The sequence below is a fragment of the Paroedura picta genome, chromosome 10 (assembly GCF_049243985.1).
Source record: "Paroedura picta isolate Pp20150507F chromosome 10, Ppicta_v3.0, whole genome shotgun sequence".
NCBI classification, from domain to species: Eukaryota; Metazoa; Chordata; class Lepidosauria; order Squamata; family Gekkonidae; genus Paroedura; species Paroedura picta.
The window spans coordinates 33,835,246-33,853,014 of record NC_135378.1 but is presented as its reverse complement, the minus strand read 5'-3'; the positions used below and the strand labels follow the sequence as shown (position 1 = coordinate 33,853,014).

The 17,769-nt window shown below is 39.9% G+C and overlaps 1 protein-coding gene across 4 annotated transcripts in view; it reads right to left on the bottom strand.

Annotated features, from left to right (window-relative positions):
* The window catches only part of MICU3 (mitochondrial calcium uptake 3), a 36,335-nt gene that overhangs the window by 8,814 nt on the left and 9,752 nt on the right, over positions 1-17,769 (bottom strand). For 3 of the 4 annotated variants that reach the window (XM_077302093.1, XM_077302091.1, XM_077302090.1), the window contains exons 3-11: positions 17,427-17,458; positions 16,630-16,708; positions 14,647-14,694; positions 13,514-13,596; positions 10,503-10,574; positions 9,211-9,246; positions 6,816-6,911; positions 5,263-5,363; positions 1,446-1,617 (exon numbers count right to left, since the gene is read on the bottom strand). In XM_077302093.1, the coding sequence (XP_077158208.1) occupies positions 1,446-1,617; positions 5,263-5,363; positions 6,816-6,911; positions 9,211-9,246; positions 10,503-10,574; positions 13,514-13,596; positions 14,647-14,694; positions 16,630-16,708; positions 17,427-17,458 (719 nt within the window). The remainder of the gene's footprint in view (positions 1-1,445; positions 1,618-5,262; positions 5,364-6,815; positions 6,912-9,210; positions 9,247-10,502; positions 10,575-13,513; positions 13,597-14,646; positions 14,695-16,629; positions 16,709-17,426; positions 17,459-17,769) is intronic. The other variant, XM_077302092.1, reaches the window with a different exon arrangement.

Here is a 17,769-nt window from a genome sequence, read left to right as displayed (position 1 = left end):
TCAATTTATAATCTTTAAAATGACTGAAATCAAGTACATTTGTTCTGTTGTTCACACAGCTGGTTAACTAAATACTTGGTCATTCTGGGTAGATTATGCTAACTTTTGTAAGCCATAAAATAACAGAGAATCCAATAAAGGACACTGCCACCCACACCTATAGTTTGGAATTCAGCCATCAAAACATAAATAGCATTTTATATTATGTAAACCAGCCTTTCAATCTTTTGACGGGGAGGAGCCCCTGAAATATTTTTCAGGCTTCAAGAAGAGTAGGTTTTTATACCCCACGTTTCCCTACTCAAAGGAGTCTCAAAGGGACTTACAATCGCCCTCCTTTCCTCTCACCCAACAGACACCCTGTGAGGAAGGTGGTGCTAAGAGGGCTCTGAGAACTGAGACAAGCCCAAGGCCACCCAGCTGGCTGCATGCGGCGGAGTGGGGAATCAAACTGGGTTCCCCAGATTAGAGGCCATTGCTCTTAATCTCTACCCCATGCTGGCTCTCCAAGGAGCCCTGGAACTGGGCCAGAAGTGATGTCAGCTGGTCACGCCTTCCTGCCACACCTGAGGAGGACTGAAGGGGGAGAGAAAGGAGGTGGTTTGAGGCAGGAGTAGGTGACCACGTTCTACCCCTTTCCCGCGCAAGAATGTCACCCTCAAGGCAATGGCAGTGGCTGGTTCTATGATTACACAGCAATGCCAGGAATAGCTTGTGGCCAAGTCCATTGAGGCCGGTGAGCCCCTGGCTGGGGAACTCTCATGATGCCCCTGGGGCGCTCTCATGGTTGGGAATCCCTGATGTAGACAAACTGGCTGTTTATATCAGTGTCAGTGATACATTATTGTAAAGGGTGGTGGTGGAAACAGAAGGTTTGCCAATGTTTGTTTAATAAAGCTGTAGCACCTTTGTCAGCTGTGTGATGGGCTGAAAGTCAGCAACTGAAGGTTTTCCCAGCAGCATGTCAGAAAACTGTCAGTTGCAGAATTTCTGCATGCCATATGGGAGAACCTAACATAATCTGAAATACTATATTTTAATTATGTTGTAATGAACCATGAGAAGGAGTAGAATTTCACAAATGTTGAGGGTAAAAGGTCTGAGACATTAATATTATTCCACTTTACTTCTAGGCACATTTTAGTTTCTACATTCGTTATCCAGAAGATGTATAAACCCTATTGAAATGCAGAGGACCTGAGCAAAATTCATCCATATGCTTACATTTTTCCTCTGCAGCGTTATGGACCGACTCCTTGCCCCTTCATTCTAAATCCCAAATGGTCAGGAATCTATAGAGGTCACCATGTGCAGGCTACATTTCTAAGCATGTATATACTTTCAAATAATTCATACTTTTTCCAGTAAACTCTATTTTTTTACCCATTGAAATCCATAGACTATGAAATTTTAAAACTGCAGAAGTCCTAAGACTTAAAACTTACGTGCTCTTCTGGCATACTACAGCGCACATTTTCCAGGTAGCTTGATATATTTTCAACATTCGTGTATCTTAAAAGTATATGAGCAAAGTCTTCCTCACTGATGGTATTCATCCCATTAGAGTAGGAAAGGAATTCTATTTCAAGAACTTCAGTTTGAAGGCTATCCATAAACCTAAAGTAGAAAAATACTGATATTCTTAAGAGTATATATAAAACATTCAAACTCTACAGTAAAAGAGAAATATCAATAAAGAAACAGAATTAGCAAATAAAGTCTACTCAATATAGATGTGCTAAACAAGTTCAGTAAGGAAGTATAACAGTTACCAGTGCTACATTTGTGATTTAGAAATCACCAATTTCACGCTTTAAGAAAGCATACTAGCTTTAATACTAACTAGCATAAAAACATAAATTTACCTTCCCATGTACTGGCTTCAGCCTCTTGGTTGTATAAAAGCCAAAAATAAAATATAATACCACATAAATAAATTAAATTTTACATTTATTTCCTGGTCATATTAATATTGACTCAGAATTAAATGTATCTATAAGGTATCAAGATAGCCCAGGCTAGCCCAAGCTCATCAGATTTCGGAGGGTCAGCCCTGACTAGTTTTTGGATGGGAGACCTCCAAGGAATACCAGGGTAGTGATGTCAAGGCCGGCAATGGCAAAACACCTCTGAACATCTCTTGTCTTGAGAATCCTACAGGGTGGTCATAAGTCAGCTGTGACTTGATAGAACTTTCTACCACCACCATAACATTTACAGATTTTGCACATTTGGGCAATTTGAAAAGAAAATGCAGAGGTGATAATGCCAAGTCTAGCACTCACTTTACATCCAAACAGTGTAAGAGTTGAACCTGAAGGCGAAAGCTCTGCATTTATTTTTTCTGCAGCACAGAACAAATACCAGGTTCCATGTCACAATGGCATCAAGAAAAACAGCACCTAGCATTTCAACCATGATTTTATTGTGTGTATTTCAAAAGTCCACACTGGAATATTAAAGAGTTGGATGAAACCAGTTTTTCCACTGAAGCAAAAGGGAGGAAAGCTTTGACTACCAAAAACAGTTGTACAGGTCTGTCATTTCAAATACTTAGGGATGGTCTTTCAGACCTCTGGTAGCTGGAAAGCCCATGGGGACTATGTGGCCAACAACACACAGAAAAGTGCAAATGCCATTCTTAAGTTTTTTAGATCAAAAGGTGGACAATATATACCTGCAGCACTCAAATTATTTGAAGCCAAGGCAGTGTCACAACTATTATATGGCACACAGTTGGGCCCCCTCTCAAACTTGGCCCCCTTAGAGAGGGTTCAATCTAAATTTTTAAGATCTGCTCTTCAAGTGCCAAAGTGTGTCTCCAATGTTACTCTGAGACTTGAGACAGGTTTCATGAAGATGGAGGCTAGAGTATGGCTGACTGCTTTAAATTACTGGCTTAGACTATCCTTTTTCCCTCGTGGCCTTGCCCCACTAACAACTGAGGATGGCTATCAATCATCTTGGCAACGAAACATCAGAGCTAAAATCACACTCTTGGGGTTCTCTCCTGAGTTCCTACTGAGTATGGGATATGATCAGGCCAAAGAAGTTGTTAAGCAGAGACTGACCGACATAGAACGCCAACAGGACCTAGCTAATAACCCATCTTTCATTAATAGTGAACCCAATAGATATTCATCTTTCTCTATGACATATCTGGCCAAGCTTGAAGTACCTAGTCATAGGAGGGCCTTCACTTTAGCACGCTGTGATGCCTTCCCTTCGGCGGTATTAGAAGGAAGATATAGGAAAATACCCTATACTGAAAGGAAATGCACCTGTGGCTCTGGACATGTAGAAACCATGGAACATGTTCTCTTTCAATGTCGATTCTATAATGAGATTCGAACTAGTCTAATTCTTCCATTGCTAGGCAGATTCCCAGGGCACTCAGGAGAATTTTACATTTCTCTGCTGCTTGCAGATATAGAAAATAACACAACTTATAGAGTTGCCAAGTTCTGCACAGCAGCGATCAAAATTCATAATAGAATGGTCTGGACAGCTTTTAAATGAATCTGGACAGCTGTGTTTATCTACCTTTTCTATTTTCTATTGTTATCTTTTAAGATGTTTTAATTCCTGGTTTTAATGGATGTTTCTGTATCATCTTATGCTGGTCTATGACCGTAATAAAACTAACTGAACAGTTGTACTTAGGATCAGGGGACCTGTGTGGGCAAAAGCTAAGTAGAATGGGGCTGCAATAAGGAGGGGAATTGGACAAGGCTGAGCAAAATCGAAGGCTAGATCCAACCCAAAGTTTGTTTATCATGTCACAGCAGAGTATTTTGTGCATGCTATAAAAATATATGTACCTGAGGCTCTTGTCATTGCCTGTTTGTATATAAAATTAACTGGTAGTATATGAAGTCACTTCTTAAACAGTTGCTTTCTTACTGGCTACAGTATTCAACTAAACAGAGCTTTTTAATGGGATCATGAATAATTGGGGAGGTTAAAGGTTAAATACTAGCTTTTTTGATATGATGATGACATTCAGGGTTGCAGATATGTTTATATACTACACCAGTGGCTCCTCCTTGTCCTCCTCCCCAGCTGCTGCCTCGGGGGCTGCCCTGCCACTCTGCTGCCAGCTCACCTTTGGTGCTCTCCAGTGGCTGCCATGGCTGGTGCTTCCCCTCAGCATGGCACTGCGCAGCTGCTGCTGGCAGCACCCCCCAGCAGGCGACGGTAAGTCAGGGGCGCCAGTGGAAAGCAAGTGGAGCAGGGGCTCAGGTGGTGGCAAAGTCCCTCGGCAAAAGACTACCCCCCCTCCGGGCCTCAGGAAAATTGTCAAGTGTTGACCGGTCCCCGGTGACAAAAAGGTTGGGGACCACTGTACTACACCACTTTTGCCATAGCTTTAATACAAATCTGAGACTATGAAGAGGTGAAATTGCTATGGTGGCAACAAATAGAAAATGTTGTCATTCAAATAAGAATGGATAAAGACTGAAAAATGAGTCAAAGTCCTCCCCTATTCAATTGCCAAGGCTCACTGTAGCATTTTAATAGGCTCAATAAATAATTATAATTAATATATTTATCTCCTGTTGCTTGGTATTTAGCTATATCTCCCAATTATCCCTGCTATCTTCTCTCTGTACTCTTGTCATACCTACTCATTGAGGATTCCACTCTGTGAGTTGACAAAGTTCATAGAAACTAAAATAATGCCAATACCCTAGATGAATTCTATGTACCTAACTGCTTACAATCTTACATATGACAGATGACAAGGAAAAAAACAAACAAGGCAAAAGGACTATAACATGTAGGTGGGGAAAATTACAAATGGTTGTCCTAAAGGTCACCTTTCCAAACCATCTACATGAAACATAAAAAGAATGTGGAACAGAGTCTCATTTGGACTTGAGAATATTGTAATATGCAAATCAAAGCTCAATCCCACCTTACAGAGAATTTATCTTGTTTTTTTCCCCCTACCACTGGTACACTGCTAACACTATACTACTTAACATCATGCAAGATGTGTAGCTGAAGGGTTTAAATTTTCATTTGGAATAAACATTTTACAAGGAGTCACGTTGTGTATTTCCCTCCCAAACTCATTCATGTTTTTAGGGACATTAATAACTGGTGAAGTTAATGCCTGAATATAACCCTAGCAGTGTTGTCAGAATGAAATATATTTGGAAAATATATGACTGCAGAACAATATACACATTCAGACAATGACAGTATGAGTAGGCATTATTTCTATGTAGATATAAGAAGTATAAAGTCAAGGTTCACCTATAAAAGTCTTCAAAGTTAAGTTCAGCCTTTCCTTTCTTGCCAAAAAAGTGGACCAGCAGTGTGGTATCAGACTGTAAACCAGTGATGTCATCTGCACGCTTAAAATTCCAAAATAAAATTTAGTTTAAGCTGTAATCAATTTAACAGAAATAAATAGCAGTCCTAAAATATTTTGCTTTGAAAAAAAATGCTTTTAAAACCAAATATATTCATGCACTTTGCAACATTTGTTAGTAATATATCAGTCAGGTTATACAATAGACATGTCAACTGTGAATTATGTTTTAGCTCAATAAACTTTATACTATGACATGGTATGATCAAAACTGATAAATAAAAGCAAAGACTTTAGTTTGATAAGTGAAATGAATGAGGAATAATTAGGTAGTGAAAATAAGCTTGTGTATTAAAATATTTTTAAAATATTCTTACAAAGGAAAGTCAAAACATATTTGGAGCTGCGTTTTCATCATAACATCTTTAATGTCAAAGAAGTTGAAGAAGTTTGACGGGGAGAATAAAACAATGTAAGCCTACCTCTGCTGCTAGCTAGTGTCATATTTGGTTTCGACACCATGCTGTTATCTCTCTGCAAAAACCTGTCCGTGCGAAAATATCACTTTCTATTAGGAAAAAACTCATGAATGCACAGAGTAAGGGTAGAATTGTAATGGTTGGACAGAGTCAGAAACCATGCCCATGCCTAATCAAACACTGTCCTCCTGAAGAGGGAAGCTTGAACTACAGGGCATAGTTTAGATAATCAGGCCCTTAAAGATCTTGCAGTAAGGTTACATGGGATTCAGGCAAATAAAACTGACAGATGACCATTACAGCTATAGCTTTCAAAGCCATTTGAGTGCAGTTGGGCACATTCCTGGAGTGGTGTGAAGTCAATTTACAAGGCAGATGTATGGTGCATGCCAAGTTTTGTATTACCCTGGGTCATCCTGGGTGACTACAGCAATTTCTTTTGATCTTGAAATTTTGAGAATCATCAGGAATGTATTTCACTTCCCCACAATATATTAACAGTATTCTAAGCATTTAAGTGATACTCATCTGCCAGAGAAAGCTTTCAATGTAAATAGCCGTGAAAAGTGGGGAAAAGAAACAGCATCCGGAGAGGTGATATTTTAATCATAATGCTTTGTCAATGGGTGTTTTATTAGGGGGAATATACTGAATTCAAATTAATTTTTTTCAACATAAAATTCTAGACATCCTTCTAATATCTAGTGGTCCAGCAGGATTACTTTTTTCAGTGAATATGTTTTTAATAGAAATGAATAGTCAAATATCCCAAGGATGTAGAACACAACACTTAACTTCTATACATCTACTAAATAAGACAACTGTGGCAGTTTAAAGTAATTTTGCTTACAAACATATGAGAACACTTCATAAACCATAGCACCAAATAAAAAACAATAAATGAATGAAGAACAAAAGGCCCAGAATTCCAACAGTAAGTCAAATTAAAAATAAGGAGGAAAAACAAAGAATGGGACATGAAAAAGTGTATAGACCACACAGAGGTTTTATTATACCTCTGCTAGGTCCGAAAAGAGTGCCTGGCTTGTGCTACGTCTCAGAGTATCCCAATAGCTTCTTGGAACAAGGTTCTCTCCTTCTGTTTTAAGCACCTGTGGAATTTTTTAAAAGCATAGGTGTTGAATGGAAAAAAATCAAGGAATAATCACAAGGAACAGCTTATACACTTGTATATCTTTGCTAACAAATTTTTTAAAAGAAGAAAGCTATATAAGATTACCTTTTTGTTTCTTCCTGCACAAATAATGATAACAATATACAACACTGTCATTTCCAAAGCAGCAGTAGCCACACTTCCTTATTTGTCATGATGTGAGTTAAGAAACATCACTCAAAATTGTTGTTAATACATCTTTGCATGTAGAATCACAATACTGAACTAAACACTGAAGTATATAATAAAGGATGTTGGAGGGAACACTTAAACCCAATTCTTGAATCTCAAAGACTATGCATGGACTGAGATTTTTTTTAGTGCAGTTCAGTAAAAAAAAATGTGAACCCAGTTCTGAGAAAATCACCCATGCAAGTGTCACTGTAATCTATGATACACTAACCTGTTTCACTGATTGTAAAGCAACTTAAACACAATTAACATCTTCTGGATTAGATTTAATGTTGCACTTGCTCAATAAAAACATCTATGGGCACGATATACCCAAAGATTGGTCCTTTAAATTCTATAATATATTTTTAATTCTCAGAATCAAAATAATTTAGTTGCATTTAACTTTGGCTGAATTATACTCAACGTTTTGATCAGAAGCCAACATATTCTCTCAAAAAACATAAAAAGAATATTTTAATATTATACATACTACATGAAAATTACTAGTTAATGTAGATATTTTTCTTCAGGCAAAAATGCTATCTCTAATTATCTGCTAAGAAATGATGTGCTTATTTTAGGCTTTCTGTAGTGACATGCTTGATGACACAGAGTAGAAGCTATTGATGTACATGTTCCCGCACTGTCATTCCCCTGAAAATTACAAATATTATATTAATTGATATTCTTATCCCTAAATACACTCAGAAATAAACAACTCCAACCAAGTATGTGGTAACCCTTATAATGTGGAATCCTTGCAGCAAGTTTGGACCTAGGTTTCCATTTAGAGTATATTAACTGTGGAAAGATGAAAGCAGAGTCAATCTGGCACTGGGCCACATCCTTCAGCTACGACTGTGACCAAAATTGAATGGAGGGGGAGATAGTAACCCTGAAGCAAAGAACTAGGAGAATACCAGATACCTGCAAATTTACAGCTGAGTTTATAGATCCCTTCACCCTGGATTGCCCCTGGAGAAGGGTCTATGACAGGCATTATCACAATTGATAGCTTATTCAATGGAGGCCATACTTGCAGGTCCTGAACCAAAGAGGTTTCCTTTGTAAATAAGAACCCCTCCTTTTTTTGGGGGGGGTTCTGGTTGGGAAGTCCCTGCAAACACCTTTTACTGGCATTAATATAGTACAATAATTCCTTGATAATGAGCTATTTTATAAAACATAAAATCTGGTTCAATGCAATGTGGACACAAGATGAAAGTGAAGGTTTGTACTAGGAGAGGGAAACTGGTAAAAATTCATGCTCCCTAGTCCAGAAAAATGGAGAAACTGCAAGGATGAATACATTGCATTATTTTTGTCCTGTTGAGGCATGCTCTACATAGGATTCTTAGGCAGATACGTTATAAGTACAGAGAAGTAGTTCTTGACTACAACCATCTTCAGAATGCATTTGCCTGAAAATCCTACAACAGGAATGATTATGTGCAGGGAAAACAGACAAGCCATAATACATAAGCCACATATTAAGTCATTCACATTTGATCTGTGTTCAAATCAATACCAGTTTTGTTAATACTTTTCAGTTATGCATGCTGTACATGCATGTAAATAATACAACATAAGAGTAAATAACTATGACACATTTGCAATTTTTCCAGTCACTCCCTGCATGCCAGCTGCACCAAGAGTAATGCATAACACACAGGGGCTGAAAGGAGTACCCTTTTTCTACTTATAATTCACACACTTACATCATATGTCCTACATGGCATAGTAATTAAACAGACAAAACATAAATTAGCTTATATAGATCTGAGGATGAAACTGAGACATTAAAGGATTAACCCATCACCAACAGTAGAAGTCTTCTGTAGCTACGGGATAAAAGTTTTGCATGGTGGACAAAGAGGATAAGAAGGATACTCTCTACATTCTCTCTTGCCGTCTCCAAACTTTTAGAGAGAGAGAGAGAGAAAGGATCTTTAAGTTGTGACAGGAGAAAATCTCCTTCACCTCCAGAAATTTTTAGTTTTAACTGCTTTTTTCATATAGGTTAATGGCACTTCGTACAGTAAAAAACAAAAGAGAATACATACAGCATTAGAAGTGTGGTATCCATAAAGCTGAAGATGCTATATGGCAAAGTGAAGAATTTCATTCCCAAATGAAGTCAAGGTAACAAGTGAAAGAAAGAAGACAAAAGAATTCATTTTTGTTATAGTTTAAAGTTGCATAGTTTATACTACAGCCTAAACAGTCACACTTCAATATTAAAATAGTCTTAGATGTTAAGTTTCATTGACTGCAGTTCTGAGCAGAGTTACACCTTTCTAAGGTATAACCACTGATTTAAATTGATTTAAAAAGGGTGTAATTTTGTTTAGGATCACACCAATAGTCACTATTACAATAACAGTACAGAAGACTTGAATGGCTTTCAGCAGGACAGAATCAGTTCTCACCTCGTTTTCTGATAAGCTCTGGACCTACTTCAAAAAAAGGAAAACCTCTGGGAAACAGAAAGAAGTATGATTTTATATTCTACACTTTGCCATGGTTGGGGTGTGTGTGAACACAGCACTACCTTCACATAAAACATAGAGCAAGCTTTTATTACCTTCCTCTTGTTGGAACTGAATGTACCAGGGAAGCCAAACACATCTTTAGTGATCTGTCTTGGTGACATAACATGGCTGAACAAAACCTAGGGGATCAGCTGTTCTTTATGCAGGATGAGACATTTCTTTGGCTGACACCCTAATTTTCTCCCACACATTTCCTTTATACTTAAAGTTTGAGAAGACAATGTTATGTTCCTCAGAATAGAAGATACTTACTTATGACCCATTATGCACTGCAGCAGCCATGCTGCGTCAGGGCAGCATGCCCCGGCACTTCCCGCATATGCATGGGGGAGGGAATCCTCTGGCATATGCAGACTGCCCCGGCATAGCGCGTGCAAAACACTGGGGCTCGAAAGCCCGGTACACTGCCTAGAGGTGGCAGCAGCGGGGGGTTAGGGGGGAGCATGGGGTGAAGCTGACAGGGGCGTGCAGTGTCCCTGCAGGGACACCGTAGTTCGGTACATAATTATGCACAGCACTGGGCCGACCTAGCCTCCTCTGGCACCCATAGCATCCCAGGGAACATGGAAGATTCCAGGGCACTGTGCTGGGCCAGGGCTGGGATGGCAGCAGCATAGTGCACAATCAGGGCTGCCCTGCTGCCGCCACCCCGGATTACCTGCCCATGCATAATCAGTCTATAGTTAGTAATGCCAGTTTAACAACCCCATCTCATATCTCCTCTTTGAGAACAGGCCTCAAGCAATCTTGGATAGACAGCCAGAAATATAACTGTACCACCAACCTGTTTCAGTGATACCCACCAGCAAGGCACGTTTCTCTTCATCTCCTTTTCTTTCTTTCTTCTCATTTTTCTTCCTGAATATTTCTTGCAGCTGCAACAAAAACAATTACATCATCTAACTCTCTGGTCTCAGGACAAAATTACAAACTGAGCACCTTGTCACTTCCGTGCTTGGGTGGAGACCGATGGGACAAAGCAACTACCGTATTTGTCGGCGTATAAGGCGACTGGGCGTATAAGACGACCCCCCAACATTTCTTCTCAAAGCCGTGAGCCCAGTGGGGGGGGGGAGCCGCCGCCCGCCGCCGCCCGCCGCCGCCCGCCGCCGCTCGCCGCTCGCCCAGTGGGGGGGGAGCTACCGCCGCCGCTGCTTGCCGCCGCCGCTCGCCCAGTGGGGGGGGGAGCTACCGCCGCCGCCGCTCACCGCCGCTCGCCCAGTGGGGAGGGGAGCTACCGCCGCCGCTGCTTGCCGCCGCCGCTCGCCCAGTGGGGGGGGAGCTACCGCCGCTCGCCCAGTGGGGGGGAGCTACCGCCGCCGCTCGCCCAGTGGGGAGGGAGCTGCCGCCGCTCACCGCCGCTTGCCCAGTGGGGGGGGGGGGGAGCTACCGCCGCCGTTGCTCGCCGCCGCCACTCGCCCAGACTGAAGTGCACCCGGCGTATAAGACGGCCCCCCCATTTGGAGGCATGTTTTTTAGAGGAAAAAAGCCGTCTTATACGCCGACAAATACGGTAGTTTCTTTTAATTATTTCTTTCCCAAATAAATCTTTGTTCATCTTAAAAGTGCTATTGGAATCAAATTTTGTTGAATTACATCATCTGTAGCTGTTCTATGGAAATAACTGAACCTTTTGAGTTCAGTTGCAGTTCACAAAATCATTGGAGAAATAAAACTGTCCATGTTAGTAATTGATGGCAGACACTTTCCCAGTTGTGAAAATAAATAATTAAAAGAGACTAATTGCTTGCCCCATCCTTCTCCACCCAAGCATGGAAGCAAGATAACTTGCCATCACAGCTTGTCACTTGCAGGGATGCTTTCACGCTTGGGTGGAGATGGACGGGGCAAGCACAGGAAAGCTCACGCCTTGAATAAATCTTTGTTGGTCTTAAAGGTACTATTGGACTCATTTTTTGTTGTGCTACTCCAGACCAATAAGGCTGGTCTGATATAGCCAAGTTTGTTGTTAGTAGTGCACTGAAAGCAATAGGGGTCAGTTGTAACTAGCTGTTGTATAATTTTTGATACATCATGGAGTATTTACATACATTTTCTTCTACTAAGCTCTTACAGGGTTGCGTATTTCATGCTACTTGATCAAGAATTTTTGAGACACAGGAAGTTACAACCTCAAAGTAATAGTGTTAGCCTACAATTCTTCTTAGCATATTAGTTTCCTAGTGTGCAGGCATTTCTTTTGGCATAAGGAATCTTCAAATATGGCTCTTCCTTCTGAAGCAGAACACGCCTAGTGCCACATGTTCTTTCTAAATGTTTGAAATAACTAACTTTGGATTAAGCCTATAGAAAAAAAAGGTCGTCATCAAGTAAAGGCAATGAGTGTGATGGTAACTGAAAAAGCAAAAAAGATCTTTAAAAAAACCCAGTTCATGCTTTGATTTCCCCTTACATCAGATACGAGGAAGATCTTGTTGCACTCATCAATAAAGCTCGTTTGAACTTCTGGAAATGAACCTTTTGTATAGAAGAAGTGCTATGGGATACCAATGAACACAGCAGTGAGCATGAATTAATCTGGGAGCACTTTTCATAGGAACATTGTCTGAAGCAAAATAATGGGATTGACTATTGAAAGCAGGGAGGACAAAACAACATCTCTTGTATCAAGGGAACAAAATCCTTCTGTTCTCTGACCTCAGACTTATGACATAAGTAAATAGAATAAAAAATACATCTGTAAAGTATCTGATTTGATGACTTAGGTTAAAAATGTGGATGTGCTGTTGCATACAGAATAAATGGGTATTACAAATTATTTGACATGTTTCAAGCTCTCTATGAAAGAAGGTTTAAAAACATGAATGTCAAGTACAATACTACTGACTTGATAATACTGGTTTTATGTATATGAAAGCACAATCCCACCCCTCTCTTACTGAATTTAAAATTGAAGCTATTGTTCATGTCATCAGCCTGTGGCTTCTTGGTCAATACAGGTGTATCTTTGGAATCAGTGCAAAGACAAAAAGAGGCTCAGAAACAGGAATAAAATTGGGGAAATCTCATTGGTAGTTGTTTGGCAACTTTCAAATACCTTCCCCTCCATGTAATATACAAGCAGTCTACATTTTAGATGCTTAACTCCAACAAACTCATATCTGCCAGCTAGTCACCTAATGAATTATGGGAGTATTTCTCCTGTGTCTCTTTTTCTCTTGTATTTCCTAGTCTCCTATCGTCCTCTTTTTCTCCTGCTTCCTAGTCTGTCTCTCCAACCACATCCTTCCTGGCTTCTGCATTCATTGGTGGCAAGATTTCCTTGCTGCAACCCTAATGTGACACATTCATGTCACTGTTAGGTAGCCATCTACATGTTTCTTATTTTATGAAGCCACAAAGTGGCACTAGAGGATCCAAAGAGAAAAGTTGAGAATCTGTGGAAGAGGTAGGGGTGATGGGATAGAAGTTGTAGGTACTTGTAAGGGGTGTTTTTAGGGGGGTTTATTGTTTTAAATTGTGTGAACCGCCGCAAGACCATTGGATGAGCAGCAGTATATAAATCAATCAATCAATACTTCAGGTTCCAGGATACAGAGGCTGTCCAGACAGTTTAGCTATCAATAATTGATCGCAGGAGGCTTTCACAGATTTTTCATGAACTACTTACTACAGGGTAAAAAACAAACCAAAGCACATGATTATTTATTTATTTGAAGATACCCACCCTGTTGTAAAAGCATAGGCAGATTACTGCAATAAAATCCAATGTGCATAATTAGTCACTAATAATAAGCCACCAATCTAAAAAAACTGAAGAAACTCATACAAGGGCAAGTTCTAGTATACCCACCACCAAGAATTCCTTTTTATCTACCATCTCATTTCCATCTGTATCGAACATGTTGAAAGCTATCCTGAAACCAGCGTGTGGCTCTGTCAAGGAATAAAGAAAAAGAAATGGTGAATAGGGACAAAGTAGACATGAAGCCAGCCATTTCATATCTTTAAATGTGGAACTGCCCCAACCACGATGTAAAAGGAGTGAATATCTGATTTCGAATCATAAAAGAGGCAGAAAAGGGAAGCGCTCCCATATCTGCTACTTATTTTTCCACGGGTCCTCAAACACTTTTCATGCAGCCAAGGTTACTTCCAGCTGAATAACTGAGAGGAGAACTCTCAGGGAAAGGAGCTGTATGTAGATAAGGATCTACATACATGGATGGAGAAGCAACATACATGACTTGGAGCTTGGTAGGTATAGTCTTCAATATATGGGAAGACTCCTATTAGACAGAATGTTTTCTGCTTTGTATTTTAAGTACGGTACCTGCATTTTTACACATTTATTTTAGTTTTGGTTTCACAAGCTGTTTTTTATATAACACTTTGTTTTAATTGTTAGCTGCTATGCTGGCACGAATTGGCTGGAAAGGTATAATATTTGTAAATAAAAGTAAATACATTATCAGAAATGGAATTTCCTTCTTGCTTTGTGCAGTGTCTGGGAACATCTGCATGATTGCACTTGAATGCACATCTGAACCAGCTTGTAATGCAGGAATCCATTTTTGTTATTTCATCCTGCCACATAAAAATGACAGAAGAGCCAGTTTCATTTTATTTATATAATGCCTATGTTAGCAGAAAACATGAGTTCTGAGGAAGGATTTGAAAGAAATCGCGCAAGTGGCATCATATTAGTAGCATGAGGCAACAAGTGAGAAACTGCACTTTCCTCAAAATTATAAGCCTGGAACTTAGATTAAAAGTCAAGGATTTTTCAGTACTTCTAGGATATCCATTTAAAGTTCATTTTCTCATTCAATTATGCCTATAATATTTCAATGGGGGAAGACGAAGAACAAAATACAAATTATAAAATTTTCCTATTCCCCAGAATCTTGACACAAGTTTTAACAAACATAAAATAGTTTCATATGTAGTCATATATTCAACTTCTTTTTTACTTTGAAAACTTACTTGTTAAGATAGATAACAAGAACAGATATTCTGTATAAGAAATCACACCTGAAAAAAGCAAGTCAGTAAGTTAGTTGTTTTTGCCTCCTTCAGTAATAAATCCTTAATCATTACTTACTGAAAATATATTAATGGTATAATTGATAGTTTGCTTAAAGGTAATAAAAAGTATTACAAAACAAGACACAGGCTACAGATTAATGGCCATATAACTTCCAGCTGGAATGGATACATGGAACTCTTTCCTCTCACCAGAATGGGCGTTCTGTGCACCACAATGTGTTCCCATATTTGTAAAAACAAGCTTATCAAGGAGAGTGGGTTATAACATTTAAGGCTGTAACCCTATTAATGTCACTAGAAAAAAACGTATCCTTTAAAACTAGTTTTCCCTTCACTAGTTTTAAGATATATCTTTGACCAACAAATAAAATAAATGCCTTTGGTCTGAGTGCAATATTTTATGATTAGTAATAGAAGTAAATAAATCCGGTCATGGCCCCAATCACCTGGGGCATGTGGCCATCATTAATGGAGGTGGGGAGGACAATGGTAGACCAAAGGAGGATGACAGTCTTTTTGTATGGGAGGCTATCTAGCCGGGCGCACTCAGCCACGGGTATGGTGTGTGTCCTGGTGGGCTTAAAAAGATGGTCGAGGTGAGTGCCTGGCCTCTTTTGATGCTCACACTGCTGAGGATTGTTGCTCCCACCCTCCCACCCTGTTTTCAATAGTTTTTTTTTACTGTTTTTGTTTGTTTTCTCTGTCATAGCTGCAGATTTGTTGGGGCCAGATCCTTTGGGGCTGGGCTCTGCCTAGTTCAGGAGCCTCCTTATTAGGCTGTGTATTTGCATATTCAGTAATGTCTTCCTGGACAGGGAGATGGCTGCTGCATAGGCAAGGTGACCCCTATAAAGTCTAACACCCATGGACTTCTCTTTAGCTTCACCTTCCCAGCGAACTGGTAGGCCTGATGGAGAGGGAGAGCTTGACAGGCATGTCGCTTGGACTTCATGGGCGGGCGGGTCGATGGATTCTCCTACCCAAGAGACTGTGGTCTGCTGGCTGCAGAATGGGGAGGAATGGTTTGGTGAATCCACCCCCTCATATTTAGTTTGTCTGCACTTATTTGTGTAACAATGAGAGCTGTGGTCTCAATCTGCCAAACTAAATTCATATGTGTTTGTGTATCCCTTGAGTGCTGGTACTGTCCCGCCCCTACTCAGCAAATGCCTTCCCCATATTTTTCACAAGGATACTGTGTTAGAAAGTAATTCAGAGATAGGTAAGAAATGTTATGTTAAATGCTATGGTCTCTAGAATTCAATACAGGTTTAATATTCCAAATAAAAGACTGAAGGCCTCTTGCAAATGTGTGTGCTCCCCTTAGACCATTTATGCACTGGAGGTTTCATGCCAGGCTGCAGGCTGGAGTTTTAGTCGTGGCAGGTTGCCCCACCTCTTCCTGCACCCACATGGGGGAACATTTGGCCTGGTGCACCTCATCCACCCCCGATTTGTGCTCCTGCACAGGAGCTGGGGCAGTGAAGTTCTCAGTGCATAAACGGTCTTATCCTCACATTTCTTTTCCCTCTCACTTTGCACAGCTACTGCACAGCAATACATTATGAACTGATTTATATTAGTAATAATCATGGGATCTTAAACCAGAGGTTGCACAACCATTTCTAATCATGGCTGTAAATTCTGACATGAAAGAATCTGTGGTTAGCATTAACATTAGAAGAGCTGTAATGATGTAACATGGTTGAAAGGGGTTCATCTGTAAGATGTCAGGGAGGAAGGTGCAAGCTGGCCATGCTTTTGGTACTTGGAATGTTGCTGCTGCACCTCACCTGTGATGATCACAATGACATTAATGTTGACAAATGAAAACTGGATCCATCTAAAGTGGATAGTCCCATTACCAGAGTCAAAAGAATTCATATCAAAGATATTACACAAACAAATAGTATTCAATACCTTTCTCCTGAAGATTCCGGAAGAGCTTTGATGACCCTTTCCAAATGGGTGGAGTTTCTACAAGGATTTGATTCAATTCCTGAAAAGCATTTATTTAAAAAAATAAGACTAACTGTTTAACAAACATTCAGTGAGATTAAAGGTGGGGTGGGATCAGTACAACTAGAGTCAGATTAACTCCAAAAGTTAGATTAATCCTTTGTAGTATAAAACAGTTGAAATGTGCACTACAAAAACCTGCAAACTCCTGCTAGTAGTAAATCTGAGAGTCCTATTCTCACTCCTGCTAGTAGTAAATTTTACAATCCTATGCTTAGCACTAGGGCACAAAATCAGAAGTATCCACTGACAAAGTAGAACAGGGGTCCCTAACCCATTTTGAGTCTGGGGACACCTTTGGAACTCAGACACAGTCTGGTAAACACAACCACTAAATGGCTGAGACGGGAGAGAGAGTCAACCACTAGATTTCAAGAAGTGAGATTAGGGATATCAACTTTTCATGCTCAGCACAGTTTAAAATGAACATACAGCTTCAAAGTGTATTCTTTTATATAGCTAATCTTCAATCACAGTGCATATTCTTGTGCTTTGATACAGCTGCTGCCAAAGCAATGTTTTTAAAAATCTGCTCAGACAATCAGCTTTCCAGTGGTTAATGAGAAAATCTGCTGGGCAAAAGCCCCACCTATTTTCTAAAAATGCTCAGTGGCATCAGGAAAGATGTCAGTAGATTGCATATTAGGGACATCTGAGGAAGAGACTGTTGTGTACTTGGGGGCACCCTAATGACTCACCTGTTTTGAAATGGTCCGCAATTGTTTTGTTCCTAAAATGAAGATACAAATAACTATGTATTTAAAATCTTCAACAGTATGTTCTTATAGACCAATTTCATGATTAACAGTGCAATTTACTTTTCATCATTTCAGTTCTCAAAATCAGCTAAAACTTAGTTTTAAAAAACTTTGTTGTTGTTGTTGTTAGGTGCGAGGTCATGTCCGACCCATCGCGACCTCATGGACAATGATCCTCCAGGCCTTCCTGTCCTCTAACATTCCCCAGAGTCCATTTAAGTTCGCACCGACTGCTTCAGTGACTCCATCCAGCCACCTCATTCTCTGTCGTCCCCTTCTTCTT